Source organism: Salvia miltiorrhiza, chromosome 8, assembly GCF_028751815.1.
Source record: "Salvia miltiorrhiza cultivar Shanhuang (shh) chromosome 8, IMPLAD_Smil_shh, whole genome shotgun sequence".
Taxonomy (NCBI): Eukaryota; Viridiplantae; Streptophyta; class Magnoliopsida; order Lamiales; family Lamiaceae; genus Salvia; species Salvia miltiorrhiza.
The window spans coordinates 23790635-23809836 of NC_080394.1; the positions used below are offsets into that span (position 1 = coordinate 23790635).

The 19202-nt window shown below is 38.7% G+C and overlaps 2 protein-coding genes across 3 annotated transcripts; one reads left to right on the forward strand and one right to left on the reverse strand.

The window, feature by feature from the left end:
• The first annotated feature begins 8862 nt into the window (after window positions 1-8862).
• Window positions 8863-9895, forward strand: LOC131002004 (secreted RxLR effector protein 161-like). The gene has a single exon (XM_057928676.1). It carries the CDS (start codon window positions 9292-9294, stop codon window positions 9868-9870), a length of 579 nt encoding a protein of 192 aa, XP_057784659.1. The 5' UTR covers window positions 8863-9291; the 3' UTR covers window positions 9871-9895.
• A 1968-nt stretch (window positions 9896-11863) lies between these two features.
• LOC131002005 (uncharacterized) lies at window positions 11864-18902 on the reverse strand. Of its 2 annotated transcripts, none has more exons than XM_057928678.1 (11): window positions 18702-18902; window positions 18202-18289; window positions 17327-17614; window positions 16806-16964; window positions 15641-15781; window positions 15498-15554; window positions 14114-14252; window positions 13079-13183; window positions 12791-12981; window positions 12395-12436; window positions 11864-12318 (listed from the first exon to the last, which is right to left on the reverse strand). In XM_057928678.1, the coding sequence occupies exons 1-11, from the start codon at window positions 18815-18817 to the stop codon at window positions 12169-12171; spliced, it is 1476 nt and encodes a 491-aa protein (XP_057784661.1). In that variant the 5' UTR covers window positions 18818-18902; the 3' UTR covers window positions 11864-12168. The 2 variants fall into 2 exon arrangements, with proteins under 2 accessions (XP_057784661.1, XP_057784662.1); XM_057928679.1 differs by lacking the exon at window positions 18702-18902 and adding an exon at window positions 17881-17995.
• Window positions 18903-19202: the final 300 nt, after the last annotated feature.

Sequence of the window (19202 nt, forward strand, 5' to 3'; positions counted from 1 at the left end):
CAAACTCGTTTGCACACACTGTGGAGGTAAAAAACATACCAAGGAGGGATGTTTCTTACTCATCGGATTTCCCGAATGGTGGGATGAAATGAAGAAATCAAGAGCTGCGTCCAAAAATCGGAATCAACCGTGGAGTCCGAATGGACAAGCGACGGTGGCGGTCAACGGCACAAGACCGACGTCAATCGTGTCTGCTGCAACGACTAGCGGGGCGTGGTCAGGCGGTGATACACGAGCCGCCAACGCCGGAACTCCGGCAGGCAACGTCGGACCACCACCGCCACAGACGCGCATTAACGAGGAGAGAGGAGGTGCCCTGGCGGCTAGGGTTCACGAAGGGGAAGGTAATGAGGGGTTATACCTTTTAAACCCCTCACTCATTCACAACTCTTATTTTGTTCAGGCCTTAACATTATCTTCCTCTAATTCTGGAACACCAGATAAAGACTACCATTGGATTTTTGATTGTGGAGCCACAGATACTATGTCCTTTGATGCCTCGGATTTTATGGAAATTTTTCCTACCCAGAAAAAATATGTTAAAACTGCTAGTGGAAATTTAGCATATGTAGAAGGAGCTGGAACTATTAAATTATCCTCTGAATTATGTCTTCCAAACTGCTTATATATCCCGTCTTTATCCCACAAATTGGTGTCTGTTAGCCACGTAACGAGAGAATTACACTGTAACTTACTAATGCAGCCTGGCTTCTGCATTTTACAGGATACGAGGACGGGGAAGATAGTTGGGCGTGGCACTGAATATCGAGGACTCTACTATGTGGATAGGATGGCTCAACAGGGTGCTGCGATGCTAACTCAAGGACTGGCAGATGAACAAACTTGGCTTTGGCATAGGCGGTTAGGACATCCATCCATAGGATATTTACGGTTAATTTATCCAAACCTTATTACTTCACACCCTTTGAACTGTGAGACATGTTTTCTGGCTAAGAGCCATCGTCACTCTTTTAAACTTAATAATACGCGTGTGAAGTCAGTTTTCTCTTTACTTCACTCTGATGTTTGGGGTCCAGCTCCGGTTACTAGTGATAATGGGTTTAGATATTTTTTGCTATTTGTTGACGATTGTTCTAGAATGACGTGGGTATATTTCTTAAAATCCAAAAGTGAAGTTTTTGAAAAGTTCACCCACTTCTATAATCTAGTACAAACACAATACAAGAAAAATATTCAAATCCTTAGATCTGATAATGGGGGGGAGTATGTAAATTCCAAGATGCAAAACTTCTTCACTGAAAAAGGCCTTGTCCACCAAACAACATGTCCTTACACACCTGAACAGAATGGGGTAGCTGAACGGAAAAATAGGATCATTTTAGAGATGACTAGAGCCCTTATCATCGACTCCCAAGTCCCTAAATCTTACTGGCCCGAAGCCGTAGCTACCTCTGTTTACCTCTTGAATCGACTGCCAACTCATATCCTAAACTTTAAACCACCCCTTGAGTTCCTAGCTACTCACTCTGAAATACCCTCATCCCTCACGCTGGAACCCAGAATTTTTGGATGCACCGTTTATGTTCATATCCCTAAACAAAATCGTACAAAGTTCTCACCAAATGCTGTTAAGTGTGTTTTCCTGGGGTATGGCAAAAATCAGAAGGGGTATAGATGTTATGATCCTGTAGCTAATCACCTATACACTACCTTAAACTGTGACTTCGTTGAAACAGAATATTTTTTCCACCAACATGGGAGTCAGGGGGAGAAAAAGGAGATTGTCGACTCCCTAAGTTGGCTCCATACGCCATCCACTGTCCAAACAACCCTTCATTCCCTACCTTCTCATCCGTCTCAAACTAGCTCAGTGTCATTGCCAGGTTCTGTGCCAGACGTTGGTCCAACAGAGAAGGTTAGCACACCCGCCGAGACATCTACAACACAGGTTCAGTTCGAGATGTCCAGCGAGTCGACCCCACTATCAACCCCATCTTCAAATCCTGAGGTAAGTAATCTCAATAGTTCTCAAGTTAATACTAACATTGAGGAACAGAGGGATGAAGACACTGACACATAAATCGGAAGGGATACGGATGAAGATGATGAACGTACTGAGTTAGCAGGTGCCACAGATCAGTACACATTGCCTCCCCGAAGTACAAGGGGAAAACCACCAAAGCGATACTCTCCAGACTGGCAGGGACGGAAGACTAGGTACTCGATTGCCAACCTTGCCCAAGGACAACTCACAGAGATGGCACGGGCCTTTGAAGCAGCTCTTTATGAAGAGGAGGATGTACCCCAGACAGTAGAAGAGGCAAGGAGACATAAACATTGGAGGGATGCCATGAAGAAGGAAATGGATGCACTAATTAAGAATGGGACATGGGAAAGATGTGTGCTGCCAGAAGGAAAGAGGCCAGTGGGATGCAGATGGGTTTTTTCAATCAAAAGGCGAGCAGATGGTTCAATCGAGAGGTACAAAGCTAGGTTGGTTGCAAAAGGATACACTCAGACCTACGGGATAGACTATGAAGAAACATTCTCACCAGTGGCCAAGATGAACACAGTAAGAACACTTCTCTCAGTAGCAGCATGCAAGGATTGGCCTTTGCATCAGTTGGATGTAACTAATGCCTTCCTACATGGAGAATTGGATGACAATGCAGAGATATATATGGAAGTTCCCCCAGGTTATTCCGAAGAGTTCGATGCAGGTCAAGTGTGCAGGCTAAAGAAGACACTCTATGGATTGAAGCAATCGCCCAGAGTATGGTTCGGGAGATTCTGTTTAGCTATGGCAAAAAATGGCTATAAACAGAGTAACTCTGATCATACATTATTCGTGAAACGAAGAGAAGGAAAGGTAACATGTTTAATCATTTATGTTGATGACATGATTATCACAGGAGACGATGTTGAAGAGATAGTAAACCTGAAGAAAAACTTGTTCCTGGAATTTGAAATGAAAGACCTTGGATCTCTGAAGTACTTCCTTGGAATTGAGATTTTAAGGTCGGAAAAGGGAATCTTCCTGAGACAAAGAAAGTATGTCCTTGACTTACTTGCAGAAACTGGGCTACTCGAGTGTAAACCTGCAGAAACACCGATTGTGATAAATCATGGATTAACAATTGTTGAGGGAGCTGACTTAACAGATCAAGGAAAATACCAGCGCCTTGTTGGGAAACTCATCTATCTCTCCCATACACGGCCCGACATCACATATGCAGTTGGAATAGTAAGTCAGTTTATGCACAAACCCCAGAAGGAGCATATGGAGGCAGCTTTGAGAATTGTCCGGTATCTGAAAGGAACCACTGATTATGGGATTTTGCTTGAAAAAAAGGAAGATTTGGAAGTTGACGGGTTTACAGACGCAGATTGGGCCAGTAACCCAAATGATAGGAAATCTACCGCCGGATATTTTACCTTCGTTGGAGGAAATTTGGTCACATGGAGAAGCAAAAAACAGAAAGTAGTGGCCCTATCAAGTGCAGAGGCAGAATTCAGAGGAGTAAAAAGTGGGATAACTGAAATCCTGTGGCTTCGGAGATTGCTCACAGAGATTGGCTTTCCTCCAAGAAGGGGAAGTCGGCTCTTCTGTGACAATAAAGCTGCGATTAGTATATCTGAAAATCCCGTACAACACGACAGGACCAAACACGTGGAGATCGATCGGCATTTCATCAAAGAGAAGCTCGATAGTGGGATCATTGAACTTCCTTTCATACGATCGGATGAACAGTTGGCTGACATATTGACTAAGGCTGTAAACACAAAAGTCTTCAGAGAAGTTCTGGACAAGTTAAGTATCGGAAATGCCATTACTCAACTTGAGGGGGAGTGTTGAAAATAACCATTTGCATAAGTCAAAGATTATTATTCAAAGATCATGAATAATAATTCAACGATAAAATCTTTAGCTTTTGATTTTAAGAGATTGTATTTGATCTTAAGAGATTGTAGTTTGACATTTGATTCACCCTTACACTATAAAAGGGTGCATTGTAATCTAAAGAAATATATCAGAGACATTATCAATTCTCTCTACATTTTCTATCATGTTGTTCTTTCTCAACCTAGCTTCTCTCGATTACCATATTTAAGAAAAGAAGACGCAAGTTCTTAATACATCTACAAGTGAATCATGTAATGTATGAATGATCTCAAATCAAACATAAAAGTGAAATTATAAAACAAAAATACAAGCTCCAACATCTAAATGAAAAGAACGTTCCAACATCTCTTATGATAACTGATAAATTCTAATAAATTCAGAGCGTTCTTATGATAACTGATAAATTCATCTAAATGAACGCATTCTAATTAACAAAAGCTTCAAATACTAGTTACATCATAAGACATAAATTTAAATCTTATAGTACTCGATGTAATTTGTATAAAAATACATACATTTTCATATCGTAATATGTTAGTTTCGAAAAAGAGAGATCAACATCTAGCTAGCTAAAAAAAATTATCGAATAATTTGAAGGATTACCTTGTTCAATGTCAGATCGCCTTGAGTTCTTCTAGCTACAACCGACTATTTGAATCTGCAGTAATGGGCGATCTGCCAAAAAAATTCACGCTTTGCAATTGAATTTAGAGGGTAATTTTGTAAACCAAAAATCTAATCTGTAGCAATGTGGATTAGGTAACTGACAATGGCGGACAGAGATTCGGGTGGAACACGGATTTTGGGATGAGCCTGACAATGAGCCGAATCTGGACCGGATCTCATCGATATCAGATCCAAATCCGTTTTAATTTATGGGACTCAGATCCGTGACGGATCTGAAAATTTGGGATCCAAATCCAGATCCGTCAAATCCACAGGTCCAAATCCATGGATCTACTGTTTTTAAATTAAATTTAAAAAAATTCACAAAATCAACATCTAATTTTCATCATAAAAAATATTGCACAAAACATATTCATGCAATACAAAGTCTTAACATAGAAAAATAAGTCACTAAATATTCAAAATAAACAAATCTCAATGCTCAAGTGAATGATAACAAGTCTTCCAAATTACATTTCGTAAGAAAAAAAAGTCTTCATAGTGTATTGCTTTTAATTTTTAATATATTTAATAATATTAATAAAATATATATATATATATATATATATATATATATATATATATATATATATTAAATAAAATGGATCCACGGGTCGGATCTGGGTTGAATTCGGATCTAAAATTTCAAGATCCAAATCCGTCGGGTCCAAAAAATGAGATCCAAACCCTAAAAAATGGATCTGGATCCACGGATCTGGGTCGAATTCAAAATCCACTGTCATCCCTAGCCCTAAACTCGGGCCTGACTTGTTAAGTATCTAGGCTACCAAACAGATGGATAAGCCATGATACATATGCAATGTGCCTTTAACTGGCCTACCATGTTGAAAAAAATAATAAACTTGATTTATGTAGAGTATTCTAGAATTAACAAGAAACTAAAAGAAAGAAATAAAATATTAGATAGTAGATGAAATAAAATATAGAGAATTCTAGAATCTAATATTAAATGTCTAGTTAGCTAGATTATTCTAGCAAAGTTGGTTTGGCTAGATTTTTTAGGAAAGGTCGGTTTAGTAAACCTACATTAGACAACTATATATATGCACTTGTGGAGTTAAATGTAGTAGTGAAGAAAAAAGGAAAATTGGTTACTATTGTTAAACTCTCTCTCCAAATACACACGTCCACATCTTAATACACTAGTGCACTTACTCCAAAATCTCTCCAATTAACGTCTCCAAATTTCCTTTAGCCAATCAAATAAAATTCTCCATTTATATTCTTAAATTCCAACAAAGTGGTATCAGAGCCATAAAATCCTACCTGTGGAATGGCCAACCTACAATCGTTTCAAGTCCCCATGCTCAACAAGAGCAACTTCGACAATTGGAGCATCAAGATGAAGGCGCTATTGGGAGCCCACGACGTTTGGGAGATCGTGGAGAATGGCTACGAGGAGCCGCAGGACGAGGCCGCACTATCCCAACAACAAAAGGATAGATTGCGAGACGCGAGAAAGAGAGACAAGAAGGCTCTCTGTCTCATTTATCAGGCGCTAGGGGACGATGATTTCGAGAAAATCTCGAACGCGAGCACCGCCAAAGAAGCGTGGGAGAAACTCCAGAACGCGTGCAAAGGAGCGGAGCAAGTAAAAAAGGTACGACTTCAAACCTTAAGAGGAGAGTTTGAGTCTTTACATATGAAAGAGTCCGAATCGATTTCGGATTATTTTTCAAGAGTCTTGGCGGTGTCTAATCAAATGAAAAGAAATGGTGAAAAATTGGAGGATGTAAGAATTATGGAGAAAATATTGCGGTCACTAACCTCAAAGTTTGAGCACATTGTGGTGACGATCGAAGAAACTAAAAATTTGGAGGAGATGACGATCGATCTCTTGTTGGGGTCGCTGCAAGCATATGAGGAGAAGCAAAAGAAGAAGCAATAAATTTCAGAGCAACTTTTAAAGTTGCAAGTAAGATCGAAAGAAAAATAAGAAGGTCCGAGCAATGGCCATGGACAATTCGGGAGAGGACGTGGTCAAGGTCAAGATCGAGGAAGAGGTCGTGGACGTGGACGAGGACGAGGAGGCTTCGTCAACAGTAGTGAAAGAAATGAGTTTACAAATGGTCGGGGGAGGAGCAACCCGCAGTCGAGGTATGATAAATCTTCGATAAAGTGTTATAATTGCCATAAATTTGGGCACTATGCTTCCGAGTGCAGAAGTGAAAAAGTAAGGATTGAAGAGAAGGCCAATTACGCCGAAAGTACAAATCAAGATATTGGTAGTGTGCTTCTGGCATATAAAGGAGAAGCTGGAAGACAAGATGACACGTGGTACCTCGACACTGGTGCTAGCAATCACATGTGCGGGAAAAGAAATATGTTTGTGGAGCTCGATGAGTCGGTAAGTGGCAACGTCTCCTTTGGTGATGAATCTAAAATTCCAGTTAAAGGAAAAGGAAAAATTTTAATCCGCTTGAAGAATGGAAGTCATGAATTTATTTTCAATGTTTATTACGTGCCCAATATGAAAAATAATATCTTGAGTTTGGGACAACTCTTAGAGAAAGGTTATGATATTCACATGAGAGATTATAACCTTTCAATAAGAGATGAAAAAAATAATCTTATTGCCAAGGTGCCAATGTCGAAAAATAGAATGTTTCTATTAAATATTAGAAATGATGTGGCCAAATGCTTGAAAGCTTGCTATAAAGATCCGTCTTGGTTATGGCACCTACGGTTTGGACACTTAAATTTTGGCGGCTTGGAGTTGCTATCAAAGAAAGAGATGGTGAGAGGCCTACCATCCATCAAACATCCCGATCAACTCTGCGAAGGTTGTCTACTCGGGAAGCAGTTCAGAAAGCCATTCCCAAAGGAGTCAAGCTCAAGAGCTCAAAAACCACTGGAGTTTATTCATGCTGACGTGTGTGGACCGATAAATCCAAGCTCCCTCGGTAAAAATAATTATTTTCTGCTCTTCATTGATGATTTTTCTAGAAAAACGTGGGTATATTTCTTGAAGCAGAAGTCAGAAGTATTTGATGCATTCAAGAAATTCAAAGCTGCCGTCGAGAAGGAGAGCGGACGACAAATCAAGGCCCTGAGGTCCGATCGAGGCGGAGAATTTACGTCAAGGGAGTTTCTAGAATTTTGAGAAGCAAATGGAATTCGGCGGCCCCTGACAGTTCCGAGATCCCCCCCAACAAAATGGAGTGGTGGAAAGAAAAAATAGGACAATCATGGAGATGGCGAGGAGCATGCTAAAGACGAAGAATCTGCCTAAAGAGTTTTGGGCCGAAGCAGTGGCGTGCGCGGTGTACCTATCCAACCGATCGCCAACAAGGAGCGTGTGGGGAATGACTCCACAAGAAGCCTGGGGCGGGAGAAAGCCAGGAATTTCCCACCTAAAGGTATTTGGAAGCAAAGCCTACGTGCATGTACCAGATGAGAGAAGGAAGAAGCTCGATGATAAAAGTGAAGCATTCATCTTTATCGGGTACGACTCTAACTCTAAAGGCTATAAGTTATATAATCCAAATACCAAGAAAACAGTGATAAGTCGAGACGTGGAGTTCGACGAAGAAGGAGTCTGGGATTTCAGCTCCAACGGTGACTTCACCTACATCCCACAGTTAGAAGAACAAAGAGCAGAAGAGCAAGTTGGAGAAGTCCAACAAGAGCAAGTGACTCCACCAGCTTCACCAGTACCAGTCACTGAAGACTCGCCACCATCTTTCTTAAATGAAAGAGCCACACCACGAGCAAGGAGTTTGGGCGAGATATATGAGGATACTGAAAGGTTAGAAGATCTTACCTTATTTTACCTATTTGCTGATTGTGAGCCTGTTAGCTTTGAAGAAGCAGCAGATAGTGAAAATTGGCGAGTCGCGATGGATGAAGAGATCAAAGCCATAAAGAAGAATGATACATGGGAGCTCGTGACACTACCAAAAGGGCACAAGGCCATTGGAGTCAAGTGGGTGTATAAAGTTAAGAAGAATTCCAAGGGTGAAGTGGAAAGATATAAAGCAAGGCTTGTCGTGAAAGGATATAGTCAAAGAGCTGGAATCGATTATGATGAGGTATTTGCTCCTGTCGCTCGCTTAGAAACTATCAGACTAATACTCTATCTTGCAGCCCAAAATAGATGGAAGATTTATCAAATGGATGTCAAGTCAGCCTTCTTGAATGGGTATATAGACAAAGAAGTCTATATCAAGCAGCCAATGGGCTACGAGGTAAAAGGGCAAGAAGATAAAGTCTTGAAGTTGAAGAAGACCCTATACGAACTAAAGCAAGCACCAAGGGCATGGAATAGCAGGATCGATAAGTACTTGGAGGAGAATGGCTTCACTAAATGCCCTCACGAGCATGCCCTCTACGTTAAAGTCAATGGAGATGATATATTAATTGTGTGCTTGTATGTAGATGATTTGATCTTCACAGGAAATAATCTAAAGATGATTGAGGAGTTCAAGAAGGCCATGTCAAAGGAGTTTGAGATGACCGATATTGGGCTGATGGCGTACTATCTCGGTGTGGAAGTCAAGCAACTCGAAGATGGGATCTTCATCACACAAGAAGGATATGCCAAGGAAATTCTCAAGAAGTTCAAGATGGAGGACTGCAAAGCAATCAACACGCCAGTGGAATGCGGGATAAAATTATCCAAGAATGATGGAGGAGAAAAGGTGGACCCGACATTGTTCAAGAGCTTGGTTGGAAGCTTACGGTACTTAACTTGCACAAGACCGGACATTCTTTATGCGACATGACTCGTGAGTCGCTATATGGAGAATCCAACTACTACGCATTTTAAAGCGGCAAAGAGAATTCTTCGCTACCTCAAAGGTACGCTCAACTACGGCCTATTCTATTCAAATACTCATGATTATAAGCTTGTTGGCTATAGTGATAGCGATTGGGCTGGAGATAATGATGGCCGCAAGAGTACGAGCGGGTTCGTGTTTTTTATGGGAGACACCGCTTTCACCTGGATGTCCAAGAAGCAACCCATAGTCACGCTATCAACGTGTGAAGCTGAATATGTGGCTGCTACATCCAGTGTTTGCCATGCAGTTTGGCTACGGAGTTTACTGGAAGAGCTTGGATGGCCACAAAAGGAGCCAACAACTATTTGTGTGGATAACAAGTCGGCAATCGCGCTCTCAAAGAATCCGGTGTTTCATAATCGAAGCAAGCATATTGACACCCGCTTTCACTACATCAGAGAATGCATTGCAAAGAAGGAGGTTCAAGTGAATTATGTGAAATCACAAGATCAAGTTGTCGACATCTTCACAAAGCCGCTCAAGTACGAAGATTTTATCAAGTTGAGAAGTTTGCTCGGAATGATAAATCAAGTTTAAGGGGGAGTGTTGGAAAAAATAATAAACTTGATTTATGTAGAGTATTCTAGAATTAACAAGAAACTAAAAGAAAGAAATAAAATATTAGATAGTAGATGAAATAAAATATAGAGAATTCTAGAATCTAATATTAAATGTCTAGTTAGCTAGATTATTCTAGCAAAGTTGGTTTGGCTAGATTTTTTAGGAAAGGTCGGTTTAGTAAACCGACATTAGACAACTATATATATGCACTTGTGGAGTTAAATGTAGTAGTGAAGAAAAAAGGAAAATTGGTTACTATTGTTAAACTCTCTCTCCAAATACACACGTCCACATCTTAATACACTAGTGCACTTACTCCAAAATCTCTCCAATTAACTTCTCCAAATTTCCTTTAGCCAATCAAATAAAATTCTCCATTTATATTCTTAAATTCCAACATACCAAACATGACCTTAATATGGTGTTCAGATTGAAAAGCAACACAAGTGGTAGTGTTGAAGATGAAGTTGAATATGTGGATTCATGAGTGTGCAAGGCTACTAAAGTACAATAAAGAAGACCCCAAGAAAATTGAATGGCATCATTTAAGACATTAAATTGCGTCGTTTAGTTGACTCGTCAAATTGGTTTGTGTCAATAAATTGCCAATAAACGCTAAGTTTGATTCAATTTGGGTGAAATTTAAATGAGAACATGCACTCATATAGCCATATCGAGCAATGAAACTTAATTTTCGGTCACCCATATGAAAAACATAAATTATGATCATTTTTTAAAATTTTGGTCCAAAATACTATTGACCCCCCCCCCCCCCCCCCGGATCCTACTCTACCCAGCCCAACCTGTACACGTGATTCTCCCTCTGTCACTCTCTCCCTCTTTCTCTTGGCATAAATGGGCATAATTGTGTCAAGTGTACCTAATGAATGACACAATTGACATGAATTTACTCATTTGTATCAATTGTACCATCATTCAATTTTTAGTCACATTTGGCACAAATGAACATAATTGTGCCAAGTGTACTTAATGAATGACTGAATTGGCACGAATTTACACATTTGTACCAACTGTACCATCATAACCCGCGCGCCCCAATTCAAACCCGAAGCCCAACTCGCGCACAAATCTGAATCCGGTCCGCCCTAATTAAGGGCAAAACAGTCATAGAACGTAAAAAAAAAAAGTAGCCAAAATTTGTGTTTTTTAAATGAAGCCCAAATTTTGAATTTCATTGCTCATATGGCTATTTCAAATTTGATTATTTTACAAGAAAATTTCTAAAATCATGCGCGAAATAAAAGAGGGAGCAATGTTAGTATATTTATATGAATTTTTCCCAATTATAATTTTTTTAATTGAACTATAAACATTGATACTAATTTTATACCATTATACCAATGTTTATATAATAAATTGCATAATTTAAATAATATTCTTAGCATACAAAATAACACTATACTCCCTCAATCCCACTTCAATTGACACTTTTGAGTTGGGCACGAAGATTAAGAATAAAGGGTTAAGTAAAGAGTTAAGAGTGTAAAGTAGGTAGGATTCACTTATTTTATGTGAGTAGAAAAAATAGGGACCACATACTATTTTAGGAAAGTACCAATTGAAGTGAGACAAATAAAAAAAGCAAGTGTGCCAATTGAAGTGGGACGGAGGGAGTATGATTTTAATTTTTAAAATTTTGATAAGCATGCTTTTTATTCTTCAATAAAACAAAAATGTCAATTATAATAAACCAGGGCAGAAAATAAAATATGGAAAAGGTCCGTGTTATTAGTGTTACAAATCAAAGTTCATATAAAAAGAACGTCAAACCAACTAAACTATAGAAAAAGTTGATAATTTTAGAAACAATTAACCCAAAATAAATAGGCCAAATATTGCTATCGGGTAGTTAAAAAATAAATTGGCTGACAAGTAGGCTGCCACAACACAACCTCTCTAAAAGTGTGATGAGTAAACTCCCAGTCCCAACAGCAAATTGAAACGTAGCTGCAAAAGTAACAATTTACGTACCCTATTAATTTCCCAGAAAGTGCTCTATGAATTAGCTTGTCTTTACGAATCTCTAAAGTGTATTATCAAGTCAGGAAGGAAAATAATGAAGAAAAGGTGCACAGCAAAAAGTAAAGATTTACAGCCAGCAGAGCTGGAAATGAAAAAGAAGGAATTTGAAGCTTATAACATTCTCCGACGATGGCATCTGTCTTATTGAAGTTCTGAGCTTCACAGCTATTACAAAAACTGGTACTGCAAAAGCTGATGCCAACAAGTGTTAAGAGTTGCTCCTCTATCAACCTATAACTCCTCTTTCTGGGCTCGTTTCGCATTGCCAGGGAAAATCCAACTGAATATTTGCCAGAGCTTGTTGGTTGGTGTCGTTTGCGATGATTCCATACTACAAAGATCGTTGTAGTTATGCTTTAAGTGAGGAGCAGCTATTTTTTCCTGCGAGATCAAAACATGTGAAGCAATTTAACAAACATTGTTTCGATTGAATCCAAAGTAAAAAGGTTATTTATACCTTGAAAACCTCAAAAGGGCAAAAGTCTGAATCTCCACACCCCTGTATGCGAAATGTGAAATCAATCATTCAATAGCTTATAGCAAGGACTAACAAAACGCAATTTAGGTGATCGAAACCCACAGTTGATAAATGTTCAGAAGTAGTCAGGTTAAAACAGCAAAGCTTCCAAAACATAATAAGCACTAGAAAGAATTTTTATCACAATAAGGAGGAAAGAAAGAAAAAATAATGCTCCACCAAAATATCAGTTAGCAGAATCAGTATTACAGAAACTTGAAACAATAAATAACAGTTCCTAAACAATTTCTTGAATAAAGTTCTCAAATTTCATTAAATGCTCAAAGCAACAATAAAAATATCATGGACTTTAAACATAAACTACAATATACTTACCGCCATTCGTGTAGGATGTTCATTGTGCAATACTTGCACAAAATATTTGCTAGTATTGTTGGCTGGGCAGCTATATAGAACCAGCATGTTATTTCCAGCAAACGGGGCAACCGTGCTACCGCGCCATATTCTCCTTTGGGGAGGTTTAGGAGGTAGTTGCAAAGGTTCTTCTCGTAATATTTTATCAAAGTCTGAAATCCAGGCAGAAACAGAATTTAGGTCAAATCTAAACTACAAGCCACCAAAAACTGATGAAAAGGGATAAATAAAGTATTACTATTATCTTACCACGTCCATCAAGAAATAGCCCAATCAAACAGGAAAACGGGAGCAGCGTTTCTGCGTGAGCAAATCTTAGTTTGGCCATTTCATAGCTCCCAGGAACTAGTCCGTCTATAAATCAGAAAAAAAAGAAGAGGATTATAGAGCAGAGACAGAGTGAAATTTGAGGAGGGGGTACGCACCAATCCAAACTAGTGTTATCTTTCAGTTCTCCTTTATTCAATCCATTTAGACTTCGAGTATTTAGACGAGAGATAGTAAGTCCATACAGCATACTTTGAAGCAAATAAATAGAAGCTAAACTTAGTAGTACATCCAATGGATTTTTTATGAATAAGCTCTGACTAACTTTTGCTTTTCTGATCTTGAATTAAATGGCATCATAATGGAAATAATAGGCATTAAGAGTTGCTAGTTTAAAATTAATAGTCAGCTAAGAAACCCTTCATGGATAGCTATCAGAACAATAAAGATATTGTTCCAATTTAACATTAATTTCTGCATTAAAGCAGCAGTCAATAGTTTTGCCACAAGAAGAATTGCAATTTTATTTTTTATTTATTTTTATTTAAAAAGCATTCTCAACATAAACGAACTGTTTCTCACACTATAACAAGCAAGGCATTATTTCGTAAAGCATGTAGCTCCTAAGTCGACCAAAACTGTATTCAGTTTTCATCAGATTATCCTTGCTTAGAATTCACATGCAAGGAAAAATATCATTACTTATGCAGAGACAAGCAGTATGTCAATGAAACTAGATAAATACTGAAGGGCACAAAAACAAGTAAGCAGGCCAAAATAAATTAGCACACTGAGTTAACGCCAGCCATTGGATCCGCTCTCATAGTTTCTATAATAGCAATTCTTCTCTTGAAAGCTAGCAAGAGTCACACATATACACATCTATGGAAACCTATAGTTTCTCTGTCGCTCTCAATTTTAAGCTTTAAAAATAAAGGGCCTCCAAGCCAGCAAAGTTCTCCCATCCGCCTGACAGCCCAGCCCAGTATAAGGAAAAGGAAAGAAGAAAGAAAATACCTTCCTTAGCCTTGATAGCTTGCTCCATTGACTGGATAACATCTTCAAGTAAGGGAACTCCCATCCGGTAGTTCAATGAGTTACCATAGCCTTTTACAATGAAAACCTCCAGATCGTCAGTCCACTCCAGCAAACCAATCTACGAAAATTAAGAGAGGGAATGGGAGTGAAAGAAAAGGTCAATACAACATATGATAACAAAAATGAAATAACCATAGAGAAAGCTAATCTAGAAATAAAAAATGTAGTGTAAATTGCATGAAAATACCCGACCTTATTCCAAAATCTAGTTTTTTGTCAAACTTTTTAATTGTAGCAAAAATATTACGACTTTTCAATTGATTGCAGCGTCGATCCGGAGACATTTTCCGGCTAAATTAAATTAGGGTTTACTGCTTACATCACCCTTCCCTCCACCTGCGGAACACGTCAACCTCCACCTGCGCGCAACACGCCACCCTCCCCAACCCCCTCCCCACCCACTGCGCAGACCCCTCCCCCTCCCCACCCCCCTGCGCCGCCGCGTCTTCTCCAGCCACGACCCTATTGCCGACTAACTGAGCAAGAGGGAGGGTGAGAGACTTCGAGCAGCAGCGGTGGGCTTGCCTGCCATTGTTTAGCCGGAGATTTGAAAGGAGGCGGCTGTAGTGTTTAGTGTGCATGCGTGTTTTGTGTGTGAGAGACGAGGGAGAGGGAGATGAGAGAGATAAGACGATGGGGAGAGGTCGAGGGAGATGAGTGAGGGGAAGATGGCGAGGGTTCCGGTTGGCGGCGAGAAGGGCGATGAATTAAGTGACTGGTGTTGGGGCCTAGGGTTCCGGTTGGTGGCGAGAAGGGCGACGACCCTATTGTCGACTAATCGGAGCAAGAGGGAGGGTGAGAGACTTCGAGCAGCAGCGGTGGGCTTGCCTGCCGTTGTTTAGCCGGAGATTTGAAAGGATGCCGGCGACAATGGCGGCGGGGCCTTCGGCGTGGGTAGGGGGAGGTGTGTGTGAGAGAGAGAGATAGAGTGAAGAGTGTGTGTGGGTGTGATTTGGCATTTCTAATGCCGCATTGGCATTCCGGCTTCCACATTGGTGGTCCGGCTGCCAAATCAGATTTAATTTAGCCAGAAAATGTCTCCGGACCGACATTGCAATCAATTGAAAAGTCGTAATATTTTTGCTACAATTAAAAAGTTTGTCAAAAAACCAGATTTTGGAATAAAGTCGAGTATTTTCAATTTTTCATGCAATTTACCCAAAAATGTATGGCATTCTTTTATCTTAGAAAAACTCAGTTTATAACAGACAATCATAGTCAGGCTTCAATTAAGGAAGTGATCTTACCTGTAAAATAAATCCTAACTATTACTCACCACCAAATGATAAGGAAGAGTAAATACCTCAGATGGACTGAAAAGGGCACATGCTTGATCAGTTTTGTTCAATAAAGAAGCTTCCTGTAAGAGAATGCAGCAAGCAACATATTTCATTTAAATGTTAACCAGACTGTGAGATACTAGACAGAAAATGAGGAATGAATTACCTGCTTGCATAGAAACCACAGAGATGATACATCCTGTCTTGTGAAACTCAGACCCCAGCGTTTCACTAATTCTTTAGTTATTTCATCTAGTATGGGTTCCTTTAGTTTATCAACAGATGGTTCCTGACTTTTCCTGAAAGCCTTGTTCATGTATGAAAGAAAGTTGCCACTTTCAGTAATCACATTGAATCCTCAGTAACGAAGTTATTACAGGAACATCAAAATTCATATTTACTTATCATATCATGGTGATATAACCAGACTTATTACCTAGTTTTGTTTTTAAACAACAAACTCACCAGCAAAAGTTCATGCCTCACAACTACTAAAATTTTCAAATGTAGAAAACTGAAACGAATGACTTAGCAGCGCAACAAACAAAATAGGCGAGTCTGTAGAAACATAATGACCAGACTGATAAGAAGTAAGAACTCCAGAGTACTCCAATGACTAGTTGATGATAAATTTCACATAATTAATAATCCCAAATGCTAAACATGCTCTGAGATAAAGGACCATCAATAGAGGCCACTGCAAAAACTACATCAAAACCATATAGTACCAGAAGAAAAAAGAAAAAAAAAGCCGTAAGAATCAAAATAAAGACGGTTGAGCCAACTTACTAAAAAATGCTGAGCATGTTTGCAATTGAAAATCTGGGACAGCTAGTTTGCAATTAGTACTCTGTGATCATACTAAGCTAGTTTTGATATTTTTCCATCCTTTTCTAGTCCAATTGATTGGCAGGCATACAAAGCTCTAGCATTATGGCTTCTTAAGATCTGTCCTTGAATTGGAGACATGTCCACAAATTGCAACTTAAAAGCCAACCATATTAAATGACAAATCTTTACACGAAACGGCTTCATAAGGAAGATTATTGCATAGATTGATGTGTCAAGTTAAAAAAACCAGCCTTATTGAAAGGTAATGTAAGCAATTCCATACTGGTTCAAACAGAGAATTATACGGAGTTACTCATGTTTGAGGAGACCAATCAGCTGGACAAGATGCAAAATTTACTTCTAAAATTTAACATTTATATTATAGCTAACTACCACACAGCTCGAGCTACCATAAATATGCGAAAATGGGCGACATAATTATAAGCAGCATTGGTAGCAGCAGAGTAGTAATTTAGGATGTCTAGAAAATGATATCTTACCTTGTAGTTTTGACAGCAATCATGGAATCTCAACATTATATCACTTGCACGACTTTCACTTATAACTGCAAAAGCTCGATGGCGTCCAGGTCCCAGATTTCCTCGATCACTGAAGAGTCCCATGCCAAATGCCACTGCACTTGCCGAGGCTCGTGAAACCTGATATTTATCCATTGAAGAATATTCAGATATGGATAATCTGCCAATTGAAACAGCCATTACTATTAACTTTTGAGTAATATGCACCCAATAACATCAAAAACAATAATAATTTGCAATGAGATCATCAAGGAAGTTGCTAATAGGACTCATCATTTCTTATCAGTCAGAATTAAGAGGGATTTGACATGTCACTTAAAGAAAGGAAATTAACACACCATTAGATATCCAAGCATTTCTCATCTCATGCAAGAGGCAAACTAAAAGAAAGAAAATGAATAGTCAAAGTGAAGTATAAGTTGGAGGCTTCTTAGAAGCATAAGTATATACGATAAATTAATCATAGATGGCAAACATGATACCTGAGTGGCTTTAATAGGATATATGTCAGGATGATAATCCTCATGAAACAATTGAGGAAACTTTTCTCTGACTCTGATACCGAGCTCATACAGTTCACTTTCTCCTAAGCTAATCAACTCTCCACCTTTATGCTTTCCAGTCCAAGGCGATTTCCATCCCCGTAACCATGCAGGTAGCGCTCCTGACTTCTTTTCTTTAACGTTTCCTGAAAGGACTTCTAAGCGAGTTCCCAAGGCATCCAGTACCTTCATTTTTTTCTTAGTAGGAGCCCGAGTCCCATGTCTTGCCTGTCAATCCAATCATTAGGCAAAGTTATTTACACAGATATCACCTCTAAGAATCTACGAGCACAAGAACACGGTAGAGTGGAAGTGAACCGTGAATACATAATGGGTATCTGAAACTAGTAAAACATAAACTAAGGCAATGATGGAGCAATAAAATTTTATAATTAATAATTTTCTTGAGCTTTAAATTGCTGAGCATTTCCATCATATCTTCTTCAACTTGTGCATTTTCTATTTTTTACAAAATGTCAAGTTTTAGCACTTACAATGTAATGTCTCACATATTCCCTCTGCCATGGCATGGTAAAGAACTTAGATGCTCAAATGTAGTAGAAAACTAAGCTTTCCCCTTCATCTGTACTTCCATTACAGGCTAAAGTACTTCACATTGAAACACCAATTTAAACACGACCACTGATCAACATATAAGCTTTAAAAAAAAAAGAATCTTGAATGGCAGAGTAACAAAAAATCATTCTAGCATGCATTATGTAAACAAAGCATGAGTCAAGAGTGCCACACATAATGGAAACAGACAATGAAATAAGACGATAACTCGAAGCAGGTGTTATAAATGTAAGTATTACCACAAGATTTAAGTGAATAGGTTTACACTGATCGGGAATGTTTGAAGGAACAACTGAATTTTCAGATATTTCCTTCGCTACATGATATCTGCACAGAAGAGCCACATATCATTAACCTAAGAAGAATAACCTAATAAAAAACAATCATAAATCACGGGAAAAAAAATCGAAACATGCAAATTAAAGCTATATCCCGACTCCGATAAGATCTTAGATCGTTAGATAAATCTAATGAATGTCCTCTTCCTACAATCTAATCAATCTAATCGAAATTGGAAAACTTTAAATGAACTTGATCAACAAGAAAATTCAAAAGGGTAAAAAGGAAGAAAAAAAAAAATAGAACCATCCCTGCCTTCCGCATAACTGATACTCAAACACAAGTTGGCATTTCCCACAAGTGATCACCAGGCAACATTCTTCACATGCATTTAAAAATTGAAACTAATTTAATTGATAAAAGCAAGGAAAATTGCAAAATGTTCAGAATAAAAGAGGACCTGGTAACAGTGGATAAATGGCGACGAACGTCAAAATCTTGATTGGCATTGGCTAGAACGGAAGCTGCGTGAAAAAATGTAAGTAGGAGTAATGCAACCTTCGGAGACGCGGCCATGGCTGCTGCAACCTGCGTTGGGTGGTCGAGAAGGTGTCGTTTTAGTTTTGGTGTGCGTACTTTTTGTATCAGTAGCGTGCGTATGAGACACGGGTACATTTTTTTTTAAATCATTACATTTATTTATTTTAATAGGAATAATTTATTATTGTATTTTTATATTATTAATAATAATTCTCTTTCTTTAAATAAATTTTTTATTAAATGATCGGTCGACAAAAAATAGTACTATTATTACTTCATCCGTCCCATTATTTATGACACACTTTCCTTTTTGGACTGTCTCATTATTCATGGCACATTTCCTTTTTGGTAAAAAATAAGGGGTGAATTAAGCATTAAAATACTCTCTAATTACTCTTAAATAAATCATAACTCTATTCTC